Raw genomic sequence first — 17,650 nt, forward strand, 5'->3', positions numbered from 1 at the left:
AGTCAATTTGGTAATAGTTCAGAAGTGTATTCACTGATACCTCACATGTCTGTTGGTACAGGGATGTATACAAGCAAGTAATATCTGTATACATTGCTGTGATCACATGACTGAAACAGGGGTGTACATACAGGTATGTATCCAGTGATGTCTGTACATGTTGAGTTCTGTAACAGGGTCTGTAATTTGGTCAGATTCCAGGACTGTATGATCATCACTGTAACAGGTCTGTTGGTACAGGTGTTTATACGGTAGTGTAATTTGTAAGAATATTTCACAAATGGTTATAGTTATGCTTTAAGTACATGCATGTCCAAACATATGATATTATAGCAAATTCAACTATCTTCACATGGAAAAGCCAGGTTTTGTTGGGGCTTTCCACTCTGCACTTCCACAGATGTTTTGGTGCCATTTTCAGTAAGGGGAAGGTGTAACAGGCATAATCAAGTATAAGGACATGGTTGGCATTTTCCACAGGCACTTCACATTATTTCATCTGCTCAATATTAACAGCACGATTACATCAATAGAGGGCGCACTTCAAATGTAAAGGTAAATAGACAGCGCACTTCATAAGCAAAGGGGTATTAGTTGAAAGATTGACAGAATAAACCAACAAAGTGTTTCTGGTCTATCTTGCTGTGATAGCAGTGAATGCATACCACTTTATAGCCACTTTCCAGCGTGCTGGATTACATAAAATAATCAAAAAATACAAAGATTTGTTTGACAGATACAGGTACACATACAAACCATTCGCCTACCTGAATTTCTGACTTTGCAAACTACGTGACCAAAAAAGAGAAGAAACATACATAGAGATTACACGTTGGGTCAAAGGTCAACCAAAGGTCAGAGGTTTCTCTCATGTTTGATATTAGCAATAATGGGAACAGCTGGGTTCTTTATTCATGCAAAGCAGGGAATACTATAATCTACCAGGAAATGTACCCAATACAATATCTTGCTACAGAAACGAGGGAATCTTGGATTTATAGGCATAGATGCCATGGTAATACCAGCTATACCTGCTACAGATTATAACTGAAGGAGTTGGGAAAATGGAATTATTATCATAATATTTGTTATCTTTGGAGTTGGTAGGGAAAGTTCATATATTTGCAGGTTGGAAAATAATGTTTTTAAAATACGTGCTAAGTTGACAAGTTGTCAAAATGTGCCTGTTTAGCTGCCTCACAAGTAGGCTATTTACATATGCAAATGAGGCCTTTCAAATGATATTGGTTAACGAAGACAACTGATATTGCGTTTTTCACTTCAGCAAGTTTTACATGGCTGTCCTGTTAACAGGATTTTTTCAAGTGGAAAGTTTCACCAGTGCAGACAATTTTTTGTCCTAATTTTTGATATACTCTTGTCAGTGATAGTTTGTCAAAAAGACAAAATTTTACAAGCTACACAACTGAGTGGCATTAATTTATCATGTCAATGTTCTACTAGCTGGAATATCAATCAATAATCATATTGGGAAAGTTTTTGGTTAAAGAAATGACTTCAGATGTTTAAAAAGTTAGACCCTACCAACTCTGTCATCAAGGGCGGGAAGAGGTAACTTATTATTATAGTTAACACATGCATGAAATAGCTGAACTCAGCTGTAGAGAACAGGTTGTTGTTGTTGTTGTTGTTGTTGTTGTACTTGTTACTGATTATATTTTCTTTGTTTTTCTCTCTAAAGATGTTGGCTGCAACAACAATATGAGCTTTCACATGCATTTAAAACTTTATTTTAAATTTCTTATACTAGAATGTAATTCAGCCTCTCATCTAACATGATACATTTGACAAATAAATCATTTTTTGAAGCAGTGAAGGCATTTCATCTTTATCTTCGTAACTGTATTTTGTAAGGATGCCTCATGACAACAACCAATCAGAAGCATCTTACACTTGGGGTAAAGATCTGCATACTAACTACATGACGGTTGACCATCATATTATATACTAGTATATAGTTCATGTCAAAATGGCCATCATATTAGCATACAACCATGACAACAACAAATCAGAATTGTTTTAGGTTTTCATGGTGAATATTTGCATAACATTTACATAATACCATGACAACAACCAATCAGCATTGTTTTAGGTTTTCATGGTGAAAATTTGCATGACATGTACATAATACCATGACAACAACCAATCAGAATACCTACTAGATTTCTGAAATGAATTTGAATATGAAGCTTGCTGAGAGGCTGACTTAGTATCCACATGACATAAATTAGTATTTTTTTAATTAAAATTACAACAAAGGTGTCAATTGCCAAACAAGACAGAAGTCAGCGACTACTTACCCGTAACCACGGATGAGCTAATGCATTCTCCACTGTGATTCTTTCCTGTTGATCAACACTCAACATCTTCTGTACCAAGTCTTTAGCAGCTTCTGATATATGATCCCACTGTTTACTTTTCATCTGCTGGTAGTTGTTAATAAAACACATAAAGATATGTTATAGAGTAGACTAATACTTTCAAATTTAAAATCTTACTTTTTTGGTTTCATTCTCAGCATTTTGAGATCTTTTCAACTAAGTTAAACGAAGGTGAAAATTATTACTGTAAACATGGTCACATCAATGTACACCTACAAGTATTCCTGCCAATATTGACGAGTTATTTAATTTCAGGACTGGTGAAAAAAGAACCCATCACGGACAAAACAGACAGCTTTGAGAGTATAAAACCACACTGCCCTCTAAGATAATTTGATGTACTACTAGAATTCAGCAGTTTACTGTGATGCACCAAAATTTGGTATTACTACATGGTCACTCACAAGGAGAGAATTGAACTTAGCACTTACATGGAACCTTCCTTTGATAATGGTCTCAAAGAGTCTATCCTTGGTACCATAGAAGGGAAGACTACCACTGAGTAAAATATACAACATGACACCACATCCCCAGATATCTACTGGTTTACCATACGGCTCTCTTTTGATCACTTCTGGTGCCATGAAATGTGGTGTTCCAATCCGCCCTGTGATGAATCAAAGATAAATTATACACTTTATAACAATCATAACTACTACTATTTTTAATTTTCTTTCATTGAAATATGAATCTATATTTTGATTTTATAAGTGACTTCTTTTTACTCCAAAGACTAATCTGTAACCTTAATAAAAGATAAAAGCAAGAAAACACAATTCAATCTCCAGTTTTCTCAAAAAAAAGCAAATCTTATCAGAAAGGCCATAATCACCCCATCATGACATAAAAATATTTCAAAAGTTTAAGACATCACCAGAAATTACAAATTGTTTTTTGGCCTTCTCTAGGTTTTCTTTACATGAAAAAAATGCTTTATCATTGAAAGACATGCAAATAAACTCTTAGACAGCAGAAAAGCTAAGTTTGGCCACTGAGGGCGCTTACCATATTTCACTACTTACCTGATGTAATATAACCACTTTCTGGCAATTGTATGGCAATACCAAATCCTCCAAGCTTAACAGGTGCTGAATTCTCTTTAGTAGCTAGTAATACACAATGTGGCTGCAGAAATGAACAGATTAATTTTAATAAATTAATATGAAATTATGATCAGAAAAAGACCATAAGTAAAATTTACAAGGCAGACTTGATGAAATAAACATTGAATTTAAATTAATCATACATTTGTATAAACTCAATAATTCTACTCTTTATGTACCATAGTTTGATAAATTATCTCATTAAAAATTTCAATTTCACAAAAAAACTGAACACCAACCCATGTCAGACATCAGGATATACAAAATTAGACCTATTTCTATAGGAAAGGAGAACACCAAATGATTTTAATATCTAGGGATTTGTAATTAAAAGTATTACAAGGGTTTTCAGGATGGCTATCATTTAGTTAGCACCTGCTTTTAATAATTGCATTTGCAGACACCTTTCGTCATCAACAATTCAAAACTCTGGCATCAACAATGTGTTAGAACTTTGGTATTGTAACAGAAGGCAGGAAATTGACAACATTAACACAATTTCCTTTCTTTATCCTTTACATTAAGATTTAACTATGGAGAGATTCTAAAAAATACTGAGAAACTCAGATTTGAACTCTTTAGCCCCTTACAAAAGACAGTTTCCCAAAGCAGGAATTTGTGGTGAAATATATTCAATTTCCTTAACATAGGCTAATACTTTTGTAGGACTAGCCTAGCTTAACAGAGGAACTCTGGTCAATTTTATATCCGTAAGTCCCTCGGATAAAAGATATTTTTACCATACAGAGAAATATGGTGACATACGCCTATTTTCGGCTCAAAGCAGATCTCACGAGATCCCGTGTGAGCCATTGCATCCATAGCAACCATGCGAGGGTGGTCAAGCTGAAAGTGTCAAATGCTTAGCAACACTATTGTTTTCAACATCATTGCACATGGCCAGACGAAAGTTTGACCACAATCACATGTTTGAAAACCATTGTTGCTAGGCATATTTGCATATCTCGTGAGATCCACAACGAGATGTAAAATCCCTTATTATATATATATACTGTTCCTTATATGTTTATTGGAATGGCACCAAAGTAAGACACACACTTTGCAAACCTTCATAACAATTCTGACAACTCAGGTACATTTTATCTACTAGTCATCTTCAATAATAAATACTGATATACATGTCTATGTATATATATATATATATATCAGATTTAACTGTGTTTGTCAGTGAAATGAACATAAAACTATTGCTGAAATATACAAAACGAAATACATGTCTATGTATCTTAGTGATGGCTACTTGCAGTATGCATAACATAAAAAGGTCACGAGAGGTCATGTGAGAATCCATCATTTCAATATAATGGTGTAACGTATGCTTACAAAGGCCAACACTGCGACATACATAAAAGAACCACAGCTTTTAAATTATTCATGCGATAAGTTATTGTAGCATAGATAATTGACAAAAGTGGGTTTGCCAGCTTTTTAGGACTCTCCATCTTTTCTAATGCACACCTGACCTTAATGGCCCAGTAAAAATTTTGTCATTTTCGGCTTCCTACGAAAAAAGAAGCGATGGGGGAACGGTATATTTTTGCATTTTTATTTCCACACAGACATTCATTTGTTTTCACTAAAATACGAGTTATTGTGTTGTAGCTTTATTTGCAACTCAAACGAATGCAACTGTCCATGACGCCAAATGAACTGAGTTTCTAAAGACATCTATACATTGTGAGCAAACTATTTCCTGTAACATCCACATATTTTACTTACATATAACACAATGTTATTCAAAGAGTTACAACAGATATGTTTTTTTGTAAATGTCAAAATGTGAAATCTAACTGAGTTTCAAAGAATTTAACCACGACATTATTTATTGATAATTGAGTTTAAAGTAATGCAGATGGAGAACTATCAGCATGTCATTTTACTACATATCACCCACTCTCTTAGCTGGGGTCTAAAAATGGTTACAACACTACACGTTTAGCAAACTGTAAATTCTATTTAAGGCCTGGATTTCAACCCCAGGTTCTCACATTAGTGTTATCTTATCAATGAAGCCAGAATGATTTACAGAGCATAAATCTCTTATTTTAGACCCACTCTTTTCTGTAGGTCTGGCAGACAACTGATTTTCACCTTAGGCCTAATAGAAAATATTGTGTGGTTCCAATTACGCTCAATTTTAGAATAGGCGGGGGTAGGTAGATTTTTTATTTTACTTTCTTACATTTTTTTTCTGTGTGAGTGTCTAAGTTTGGGTTTTCCATCGTTTTCCAAATGGTCTCTGTGTTGTTTATTTCTTCCCATCAGATGTACAGCCATCACAGAAGAACAGTGTTATTTTGTCTTTTTAAATTGATGTCAGTTTCCGCATCCACTATTTCTCAAGAGACTTCAAAATATTAGCGATTTTATTTTTTTTCCCTCAAATACGTAAAAAAAAAGGTTTAGGGTCGGCAGTGAAAATTAGGTGGGGGTCGGGCAACCGGAACCAAACAATCATTCTTTTTAGGTCTTAAATATATTTGAATCCTACTCTTAATTAGACCTTCATATTTCCTTTCCTCTCTTACAAGAATTCACAAAGGTTTTGTGAAAATCTATACCACATCTTTACTTAATATAGAACAAATATCTCATTTATCATAAATATGATGAAAAATGATGTATATCTCATTAAGATTTCCATTCTAACTTAGATGCTAATGTTGTCAGTAATTACTAACAGTCAATTCATCATACTTGTAAATGCCAATCTTTTAAAACCAAGTACAGTACTACACTTCATCTTGCCTACAGAATGACAGGCCCTCTTATCCCCTATACTCTGCCAAGGGTCACAGGTCAAAGGTTACAGGTCAATGAATACATGCATCCATCATAGACTAATCCAGATTTGGTACATGAGATCTTAAATAATCCAACATCAAATATGAGCTATTTCGTAAAATATATTTTTCAGAATTGATAAATAATAACAGGGTTAGATGTTAATTATGAAATATGATATGCAACACCATAGTTTTTGTGTCATGTATTATGAACAAATTGATCAACGGAGCACATGGCGACCAATAACCCAGTGACCTGAATGACCTTTGCACCACTTACCTCATTGACCTTTGAACTAATTACCTGGATAAACATTACATCATTAATAAGTAGTCTAAGCGTGTCTGCTTAGTCTAATTTGGATAGAATAATGTTGTGGTCTCTCACCTTCATATCTCTGTGTATGATATCATTATCATGACAGTAGCGCAAGGCTTCAAGTATCTGTCTCAGGTAGTGACTGTAACAAAACAAACAGATATATAGACAATCACTAGTCACTCAATAATCACAGCGCCATAATGGCGGTAGCCAGGTAGAATTATACACATGACTAAGAATTTGATAAAAAAAAAGGAGAAATATCATATTGTTTGATTTGACGCTATAAGACATGTTAGCAAACATTTCTACAATCACAAAGTGGTATCTGGAAAACTTGTCACAAGTGACGGATCATCATTTTGGATTGTGTCAGACTCATGGTAATTGCTGAACCTGGAATTCTAGCTGTCTTCCGGGATACTCTTTTCTCCTGCAGTGGGAATTATGATATTCTCTAGAGGATAGCATGTATTCCCTGATAGGTAATAAATTACTATGATGTAACTATCTATGATTCCTATCAATTTCTTTCAAAATAAATTATACCCACTATAAGAATTTCTGTTTGTGTCCACATTCATAATTTTTTAAAATTCATATGATGCTTTTTAATGGTTTCCAGCCGATTACACATTTAACTGTTGACTAGTGAGTGTGTATGTGTGTGTGTGTGTGTGTGTGTGTGTGTGTGTGTGTGTATGTGTGTGTGTGTGTATGCATACAATGTATGTTTGTGTGTATGTGTATTGGTATACATACATAGTATACATGTGTGTGTGCGTGTGTGTGTGTGTGTGTGTGTGTGTGTGTGTGCATACAATGTATGTATGTATGCATGTGTATTGGAGTACACATTATAATATGCGTGTGTGTGTGTGTGTGTGTGTGTGTGTGTGTGTGTGTATGTGTGTGCATGTGTGTGTGCATGTGTGTATGTGTGTGTGTGTGTGTGTGTGTATGTATGTATGCATGTGTACACATATGTACATCCATGCATGTGTATGTACATGTACATATTTTCCCGCCAAATACTGACAAGATAAATAGGAAACTGTAAATTTAACTAGATTTTTTCCTCTCACATAATTCATCTAACAAATTTGGACAACATTATCAGATTTGACCTTTAATGCTCTGTGTTTTTGCTCAGGAAAGAAGTCCTGATTTATTTCTAAGCTTTCAAAATCATTATCAATCAAATGTATATCAAACCAGCTCTTTCATGACATTTCCCTTTCTGTTAATGCCAGGGTTCTAAAAAAATCTCTACAAAAACACAGACTACATATTTCACATATACAGTTTCAATCTCCATCAGTGAGATCAATCCACCCACTCTATCCATCCACCAATTGATTTGAGTTTGACACTACATATATTAAGATAAATGTCCTGTATTTTAACCTTTAAAACACCTATATAGTATATGTTGGACATGTGACAATTATTCACATTTTAAAAGATGAGAAATGAGATTCCTAACAAGACAGACAGAATTCATATTTTCACGCTTTTTATTATCAAAGGTATAGATACAGGAAATCCAAGTAGTACATCGTATGAAGTCCCCTGATGTTTTCATCTTTGATTCATGAAATACACTTAGGATTTCTCTGTTCAAGTGTTGAATATTTATTAATGAAAATTCCTACTCAAAATTCCAAAAAAAAATTCACAGTGAATCACAAATTTTTGCCAACGTCTATCAGCATCGTCAGGTGTGTGTACATGTACTACAATGGGCTATACCCCTGATGATACTGACTTGACATTAGCAAAAATGTGTGATTTGCTACCAAGTAGTGTTTTGACTCTTTGAGTACAAATTTTAGTTAGCAACTATAAACCCAGCATCCATAAACATTCATTCTTGCAGTATTTAATATCTATTTTATACAAGATTCAGATAGAAATTACAGTTCAAGAATCCATCTCCCATTTGCTACATGTACCTCTCTCTGTCAGATAGATGTTCATAACAGGTTAGACTGGAGATAACATCCTGTTTGTCAGTATGCCCTCTCAGTCAATTCAACACACAACTGACACACAGCAATTACTTTTAAGACACCAAGATTTGATGTTCTCCTATCCCTTAGTGTAGAAATGCTCAAAAAAAACCCAATGTTTTCTTAATAGGGAACTTGCAAACCCACCATGTTGAATGTTGCATCATGGGAAATGTGATAATAAATATTAATGAATTGGTATTGTATACAATACTGTTACATTGTTTGCAATCACGAATGATCAATTCACAGTTACCCTGACCATTTTGGGAGGTTAATTTTATCGGTAGCTCCAGATTAGGTATACCATAACCACAGATAATCCCATGGTCCTTTGCATCTGAGCATGCTCAGTCTGGATTGCAAGTTCACTAGTTTGAGCCATAACAACAAATGTCTTTTAATTCTTATCAGAGGGCACACTATTACTGCATTGGCATTATGCATACTTGTCAGGAGTAGTTTCAGTCCAGTGTTAGCAATGGTTTTAATACCCTGATGCTAGCCCAGAGTCAATGTGATACTTGACCAGTGCAATACGTTGTGTATCCTGTTTTTTTATCCAGTTTCCATATAAGAAAGTAACTGTTAATTGTCGTAAGTTTTACTGTATTCATTATTCATATTTGATTGTTGACTTGTACAAGATAGTTATCAAGTAAGTAAGCTCAGCATAAAATAAATTCCACAAACTGCAATCAAATCTAAAATGTTTGAATGCCAAATAACAATCACTCATCTTGTAAACTTAGCCCACCCCCTCCCCTCCCCTCCCCTCCCTCTCTGCATCAGTTATCTTGTCACCTTATCCAGCTCTGTTACCATGGTTCTGAGGGCTTACTAACAAAATTCAACCTTTCACTTTGGAAGTTTGGCTGTAGATTTCTAATAGGCTTCTCTTTGTAATAATTCAGTATTGTAAGCAATTTATCTGATCTGGCAGGTCAAAGAGGTGAAACGGTGTTCAGCTGTCTCATAAATTAGTCTGAGAACTGTTTGTTTTGTCAAGTCTAGTAGCTCTGTTTAGGAGTAACAGTCAGTGGGACAACTTTGTACAGTCACCCAAAAGCTATGTGTAATAAAGGTTCACATGAAAGTGAAACAAGTCATATGTTATATACTTTACAAATACTATTACATATACATGTTATGGTCAAAATGATAAAAACCTACATTTTCTTCTAAGTCATCTCAAAGTTTATAGTCGAGTTCCTGAATGTATGAAGATAACATAGTGTAGAGCAAAACATGATTGTCAGGACCTAAACTATCTCACACTGTGAGAGATAGAGGAACACCAAATTTAGGTGGGTCATAAAAAATTGTGTATATCAATGGTGCATCAAATTGGCTTCAAGACCACACTGCACAGCCCCCCCCCCCCTCTCTCCCTACCCCATCCCTACCTTGCTGTTTGTGTTACAAATATTTCAAATTAAACATTGGCAAACAACATGCCATATTCATTCTACTGTACAAATTATACAACTTCACATATTTACATGTATACATTATTTATTTCTCCTAGATATTACCACATTTCATTTTCTGGAAAGGTCACTTAAAATGTTGTCAATTTAAAATTCATGTATTATACAAATCTGAAATCATTATTTATCAAAACCTTCTGGATACATTAAACAACTTAGTTAATATGTTATCAATTTCTCAAAGTGACCACATCATCCAAAACTAACGATTGAAACTGAAAAAAGAAAAGAAATCAAATGAAACCGAAATCAATTATATTACTTTCTCTGTTGTAACGATGTTTGTCAGTAGATACTTATATTACAAATGATACATGAAAACATCAAAACTCAATCTCAATTATAGATGGAACGCATGACCAGTAGGATATCATTTGCAACTATCGTATTCCCGTTTATAAATTGATCGCAATAGGCAAGAAACCTGGCTCCAAAACTACAGATGTACAAAATGCAATGTGTTGTGTAGATTGTGACTGGTTGCATTATTACTATTAATTTTTAGAACCCACATGACAAAGAAGGAAGAAATGAGATAACATTTCAATCTACTGGTTGTTTTTGCTGAAGTTTTGGAACCCTGGCAATAGAGGAGAGAGATCAGGTTAACATATTTACAATGTTTACAGTACACTCAGCCATAACTTTGTTGCTAACATCCCCCTGTAGTCTGTATAATATGACATGACATGCCAGCACTCACAAGTACATGTAGTATGATATTATATATAAATGGCTAAATAACAACAACATGCATCATACCATGCACAAGCCAAGATATTATCTTTAAACAGAAAATATGGATTATATACCCTGGTCGTTCTATGTCGCCAGTGTCTATGTCACTGATTCTACAGTGCTCAAAATACGAGTCAAAAAGCTCCACATAGAACTTGGTATTGCATCTGTTTCTCATTACCCAACTGCCCCAATTTTCAGCTCCTCTCCCACTCTAAATATTTTGCAGAAAAGTGTCCTATGCAAGTGTCTGGACTGATGACATCATCTACAATCATGGCGGCAACAATGACACTTGATCACAAACAGAGCATTTCTTTCATGATGGATGTTATGGGGGGGCTGATTATAAGCCAATTGTGTAGAGAAGCTGAGAAAGGGCTTGTTACCAGGAATTCAATAGAGAGAAGATAGAGTGGAGGAAAAGGAGAGCCAAAGAAACAATTTTTTTGATTTTTGATTTTTTTGATTTTTTTGATTTTTTTTTTTATTAAAAAAAAAATCGACTGACCGACCCCCATAGTTGCCATAAAAAAATAATGAGAAACATACAAAAAATAGGGACATGCTTACATGTAGAGATCTACACTTGACATAAACTATTGGTAATTGTCAGAGTGGTAATTTTTACTTAGAATTCATAATATACATGTAAATGATCTATACAGAATATACTACAAGTGTTTTCTAACTACATTTTCTCAACTTCAACTTGTTTGACACAGCTATCGTTTTTTGGTAACTGCAAGTAACATGAAAATGCTTTCAAACAATTCCTGAATATTAGACGTGTAAATGGTACATGGTGAGATTCAAAGTGTTTCCTATGATACAGTGAAATACATGTATGTGTTTCTGTACATGTAAAGTGACGTCATAGTATGTGCAGTGACAGTTGTGGGTCAAGGCACTTTCATATACAACTGTTACCTTACTTTCAAGTTTCTATATGTACACAATAATACACTACATGTACACACAAAATAATTCTAGAAATTTCCACATTATGAGAACACATATTTCTGTTAATTACTTGAGTTTGCAACAACGACAACGACAAAAAAAGGGCAGAGAATGGAACCCATTATACTAGCTTATAGGCACTCTGCACATTATACATGTAGTTCTCATTTTTCAATTGACAGTTTATCAGACAACAAATTTAGTCAGACAACAAATTTAGTGTAGTGCTATCTGTGGCATCACACATCTAGGGGTGAAGAGATGATTGGATACCACAGATACTGATAGCACTGGACTAACATTGCATAATACTTGCAGCAGCATTTTGTTGGTAAGAAGGGTATGTGGGTTAATACTTCTGAATCAGCATTTTACCAGGGATTTTACACAAAAAATTTGCAACAACAGGTAGAAATCTATACAACTTTCATCAACCCTATCCTATCCCATTCCCTACAACCTGGGAAAGTTGAGTATATTTTCATTTCCATATACATGTATGTATGTGTACCTAGTAATAGCCTCAGCATAATAACATCATTGATATACATGTACTGTACAGCATATTTTCCCAAACATCTTTCTTTTATTCTAAAGAAATCCATTGTTTCAACACAATTAGTATTTTCTATTAACATCATCCTTCTATATCATTATCCAAACAAAACATGACAGCTGAGGAAATGTGATTTTGCAGATACTCTTACATAATTGCATTAACAGCTGTCAAATGTCTTTGTATTTCAGATTTTAATAGACAAATTCACAGCATGAGAGCTTCTACTCTTACATCATGTTAGTTATTTCTATAATATGTTATTTTCCATAATCATAACATGAATATTTCATATTAATTCCTACAGTCAAATTCCTAACTGACATCATCAACAAATTCAATTCATAAGCACGCATTTGTTCTGTCAATATGATTCAAAATAACACTTCTCTCTCAGAGCTATCTTCCTGTATCACTGTCAGCTTGAAAGGTTACTCAAATCACATTGATTTACGGTAGAATACACCTAAAGGACAATGTTTCCTGAAAATTTACGTTCTTCATTCCTCTCCAAACTTTGCCACATGAAAGCTTATTCCTGGCCTTTTTGTTTAAATAATAAAAGAAATTTAGGGTACATGATGCTTCCAAGGAAGTCATCAATATTTTGAATTTTTATTTTCCCATAGAGTTGATGCAGTGTTCCGTGGCCATATTGGATTTGGAGGCCATATTGGATGGTGGCCATATTGGATTCTAAAATGACTAAACTTAGATATCATTTTGACCTCTGTTTTAAAAATAGAATATTACTGCCAAGGCGCATCATAAAAATAATGAACACTTGATTTCTTGATAGACACCATAACTTCCGCTCTATGCACTTTACATGCATTACTATAGGTGCACCTGAGAATAAGTCAACCTTCTTGTTCTATTTTGACCCACTAGCATGAGGTAAAATGATATTGCAGATATGGAGAATTTATTCATACTGTTTACTGAAGGTTGTCACACCAGTGTACACAGTACCATCAATGACATACTAGACAACTAAGGAATGAATTACAATCAACGATTTGTAGGTAAAAATGGACAAGAACTTACACAAAGTGATACTTACTGGAGGTTTAGTGTATAACTTTGCTTAGTAAAGGTTTGGTATGTTTTGCAACAGGCAAAAATTAATGAAACACACAGTGATCGCTACTGGAGGTTTAGTGTATAACTTTGCTTAGTAAAGATTTGGTCTGTTTTGCAACAGGCAAAACTTAATGAAACACAAAGTGATCACTACTGGCACTTTAATCGGTGACTTTAATTAGAAATACTACAACACTATTCCAAGACTATAAACATTGTCTAGGTACGCTAAATTAAATTACAGTGAGGTGTAAGAATTCCACCTGGGGGCGTCATTCATCATTTCATATGTACAGGTTGCATGTACCCTCATCAATTATCACAGACTTATTCAGAAATTGAAAGGATAGACAATTTTCTTGTCTAGTTCACAGTACCTAGATACCTCATTTGTTTTATAGAGAAAACCTGTCCTGCTGGAATCATTGAACCTAGACACTTTGTGTGTTGGTAGATTTTGACTACATTCTCTCCACTAGTCTAGTCCCTATACTGTCCACGCTATGGTCATCTTGATCAACTTTACCGTATACATTCAAATGGATTTCTCAAGCACAGTATTTCGTTCATTCCATCACCATAGTAATCTATGGACGTAGAAATGATATAGAGAATGTTTCCATCCTAGATAGGGAGGGAACTAGTCAAAGAAGCCATATATAGCAGAACATTAGAACCACTGCTAAACAGAGACGCAGGCCGATACACTTTACCAACTGTCTTGGACAATATTTGAAGTCGTGCATGCGTAAACAATGTGTGACTTCACATTCCTGAAGAAGACCTGAGGACTCAGGTTAAAAGATAGGATTTATCCAAGTATTTTGGTGCAGTACAAAGTTTATATTTACATGTAAATAGTAATCTAATTTTGGGTTTAAAAAAAGAAATGGTGGTGTAAAAGTCTAAGCTTTGGTGGAGCAGACTGAGTTGAAATCCACCAGCAAAATGGGTCTACAATAATTTTACTTGATTAGTGCACCAAAGCTTGTAGAATGGTGTAACAGTACACTGTTCAGTTCAAGAGTCTTAAGTGGCTTTTTTTGTCACACCACAAAAGCTTCTTACGGAAAACAGAAGCAGTCGGACATAACAAGTTGCACTGAAGTGGTACAAGCTGAGTTTATCAGCTTTTTTACTCAAGAGAAATTACTTACATAAAACCTCAATTAACCTATGTCAAGATAATGTTTATGTTGATGCATACAATGTATATGTACATGTACCTTCAATGGCATTGTAAATCACCTTCACATGTTTTAAGCATGATGTAGTAATGGGGGGGGGGTTGGGGGGGGGGGGGTTGCCTGTCATATTTTAATATCAATTCATTTAAAGCTGACTACCGAAAAACCTGTACAGACTCAAAAATCAATGTAATTCGCTTTACTGTACCATATTAATATGTGTACAGGTACACAAATATGCTTACCCACAGGTGACTCAATACCAGTGTGTCAATTTGACACACCAAAATTTGGTGTTCCCATCTCTTCCTACATGTATGTCTGTGGTAACTCACAAGAAATGCCAGTTTGACCCACAACAACAAAATTTGGCTATTATTAGAGGAGACACTGCCAATACTGTTCAGAGTGATATCATGAGTACATCATTATACCTAAGAAACTGTTTTAAAAAATGTTCCAGTTGCAGATAGTGAAGCTTTAACAGAAAACTGGCATGTAATTCATGACAATTAATCAAATGCCAGCACGTCATTTTTTTTCTCATTTCCCTTTTGTCTTTAGGGAGAGCAACTCTGGATTACTTACGCCGACAATACATATTTTGAGTTATAAATTGAAAATGTCAAAACCTTTTATGACATGATGTACTGTGACAAAGATTGAAATTTTGAGTGATGCAAGAAAGAGACACTTTCTTCTTGTCAATGTAACAGTAATTACATTGGAATTGTTCCAAACATTTTCTCTTCTTTCAGCCCCAAGAATTGAGTATGACAGGTTTGGCTCAGAGTAACACGTCCCTAGTGTTAAAACTGTTTTCCAGGTGAATGGAGGGAAACAGAGAGAATAATATAATTGCATGTACATTTGTATACTCTGTATACAAAAATCAAATGTCTGAAATTGAAATCATTTCAGTAATTCATGCTTTCCATACTACAGAAATGAAAGTGACAGGTTTGGCTCAGAATAAGAAGCCTCTGTTTTTCCAGGTGAATGGAGAGAAATAGAGAGAATAACATGCTTGCATCAAGTCATTGAAATTTTTAATATAGCTTCAATCTTTTCAGTACATGTTTTTCATACTTCAGAACCATTAACAATAACATGGACATTTGCATTCCTGGTCAAAATCCCCCCCCCCCCCCTTCTTGAGCAGGTGCCAGAATAGACATCTCTTGAAATGCATAGTAGCCAAATCCCCCCCCCCCTTCTTGAGCAGGTGCCAGAATAGACATCTCTTGAAATGCATAGTAGCCACTGTTGCTCTACTCCATGAAAACATCGAGAGTATAGTCTGGGATTATTAGTATTCATTTATGCTAATTATATTCATAACTTATTGCAATATGCAAATATAATGATTCATTATCAATGGAGAATATTCACTAACTTCAGATCATACATTGTATTATTGAAAATAATGGGACAGAACCCCATGACACGTGAGTGCAAGTGTGGCGTACTCAGGTATTTGCATGTGTGCTTATAGTGCTCTCTCTGCAGTTGTACTCTCATGAGCGTCTTGCGTAAAAGTGCAGCAGAAAATCCTGCAAGCATGAATACAAGTACCCTGAGTACCCATACTGCAACTAAATGGGGTTCCGTAATTATTAGATATCTAATCCGAAACACGAAATTTCTGTAAAAATGACTACTGCCATCATGTGCTTTAGTGTACAACGAATAACCGTGCCTTCATTTGCATATCATTTGCATGCAGATGTGCAATAAACACCAGTACCAATACAGCTACTATGCGAGTGCATCGGTTCAAGCGGTGTCTGCGTATCTGGTACATATCACTTTCTATCTATGTCATGATATACTTTTTTGTTATACATATTTCCCACAACTCTTGTTATTTTCTATGAAGTGTATTACAGACATCAAAAACAAGATATCATATTCGGCATTTTTGACTTCCTAAGCTTTAACTTGGCTGTACATGATATTGTTCCTAACAGCAACGTTAATATCTGAAACAGCTTATTGTAATATGACTGATATCTAATATGTCTATTGCCTAGAGGGAGTTCCAGGGTATGTATATCTACCTGGTGGTTATCAGTTCTACAACATTCTCAGTTTTGTACATGTAAAATGTATGGCACTGTTTAGGTATACGTTTAAATGAAGACTATAGTTTTGTCTGTATGTATCCGATTAGAAGGTACATGGAAATGAGCTTCCCAAAACAGGTCACTGTTTTACGAAAGGTTTCTGAACAGTCAACTTTTCAAAGAAAATTGCCCAGACATGGATCAATAAAGATGTATACAGTTAAACCTATGTTTAGCAACCACTGTGGGGACCAGTGTGCTGTGTCCTCTACTGATAGCCAAATTTTGTTGTTCTGGGTCAAAATGATAAAAAATTGGCATTTCTTGTGAGTCACCACATGGTAAGATACAGGGGAATATCAAAGTTTGGGGCATCACTAGTGCGTCAGTGGTGCGTCAAATTGGCTTAGAGAGCACACTGGTGGGGACTGACATAAGGTGGTCGTTATACTTATAAGGTGGTGGCCATTCTGTCAAGGGTTGTTAATTTATTCATGATCATTGGACTTGTACATTAACATACATTTGACCTATTCCATGCTTAAGAAATATCACCATTTCTGGAATAAAACTTGAAGTAAAATCACCCGCAAACATTAGAAGTATCTGATATGGACATTTACGGTGATTTTAACATAAACCTGGGCAACACAGTACTGGACAGGACAAATGTACATAACTTATCATGTGTTATTACTTTTCAATTCATTTACCCATTATTTTTGGGGGAAGTTATAATTCTCATAATCTGAAATGAAATGTTACCATAAGAGACATGTGATGAACATAACAATATTTCAATTTCTGTTCCATGTACTCTACATGTGAGGTGACGTATCTTACATTAAGACCCTATAGCATCAGGTAAAATGCTATTATAGATACCAAGAATTGAATAGTATTAGTAGTGGCAATTTTCAT

General features: G+C 34.8%; 1 protein-coding gene across 2 annotated transcripts in view; it reads right to left on the bottom strand.

The window, feature by feature from the left end:
• LOC144442558 (peripheral plasma membrane protein CASK-like) overlaps positions 1–17,650 on the bottom strand; it is a 146,948-nt gene that overhangs the window by 70,490 nt on the left and 58,808 nt on the right. Inside the window, exons 5-9 of one of the 2 annotated variants that reach the window (XM_078131936.1) lie at positions 6,701–6,773; positions 3,425–3,527; positions 2,834–3,009; positions 2,322–2,444; positions 768–788 (exon numbers count right to left, since the gene is read on the bottom strand). In XM_078131936.1, coding sequence (XP_077988062.1) covers positions 768–788; positions 2,322–2,444; positions 2,834–3,009; positions 3,425–3,527; positions 6,701–6,773 — 496 coding nt within the window. Of the gene's footprint in view, positions 1–767; positions 789–2,321; positions 2,448–2,833; positions 3,010–3,424; positions 3,528–6,700; positions 6,774–17,650 lie in introns of both variants that reach the window. The other variant, XM_078131935.1, reaches the window with a different exon arrangement.

The sequence above is a fragment of the Glandiceps talaboti genome, chromosome 11, assembly GCF_964340395.1.
Source record: "Glandiceps talaboti chromosome 11, keGlaTala1.1, whole genome shotgun sequence".
Lineage (NCBI taxonomy): Eukaryota > Metazoa > Hemichordata > Enteropneusta > Spengelidae > Glandiceps > Glandiceps talaboti.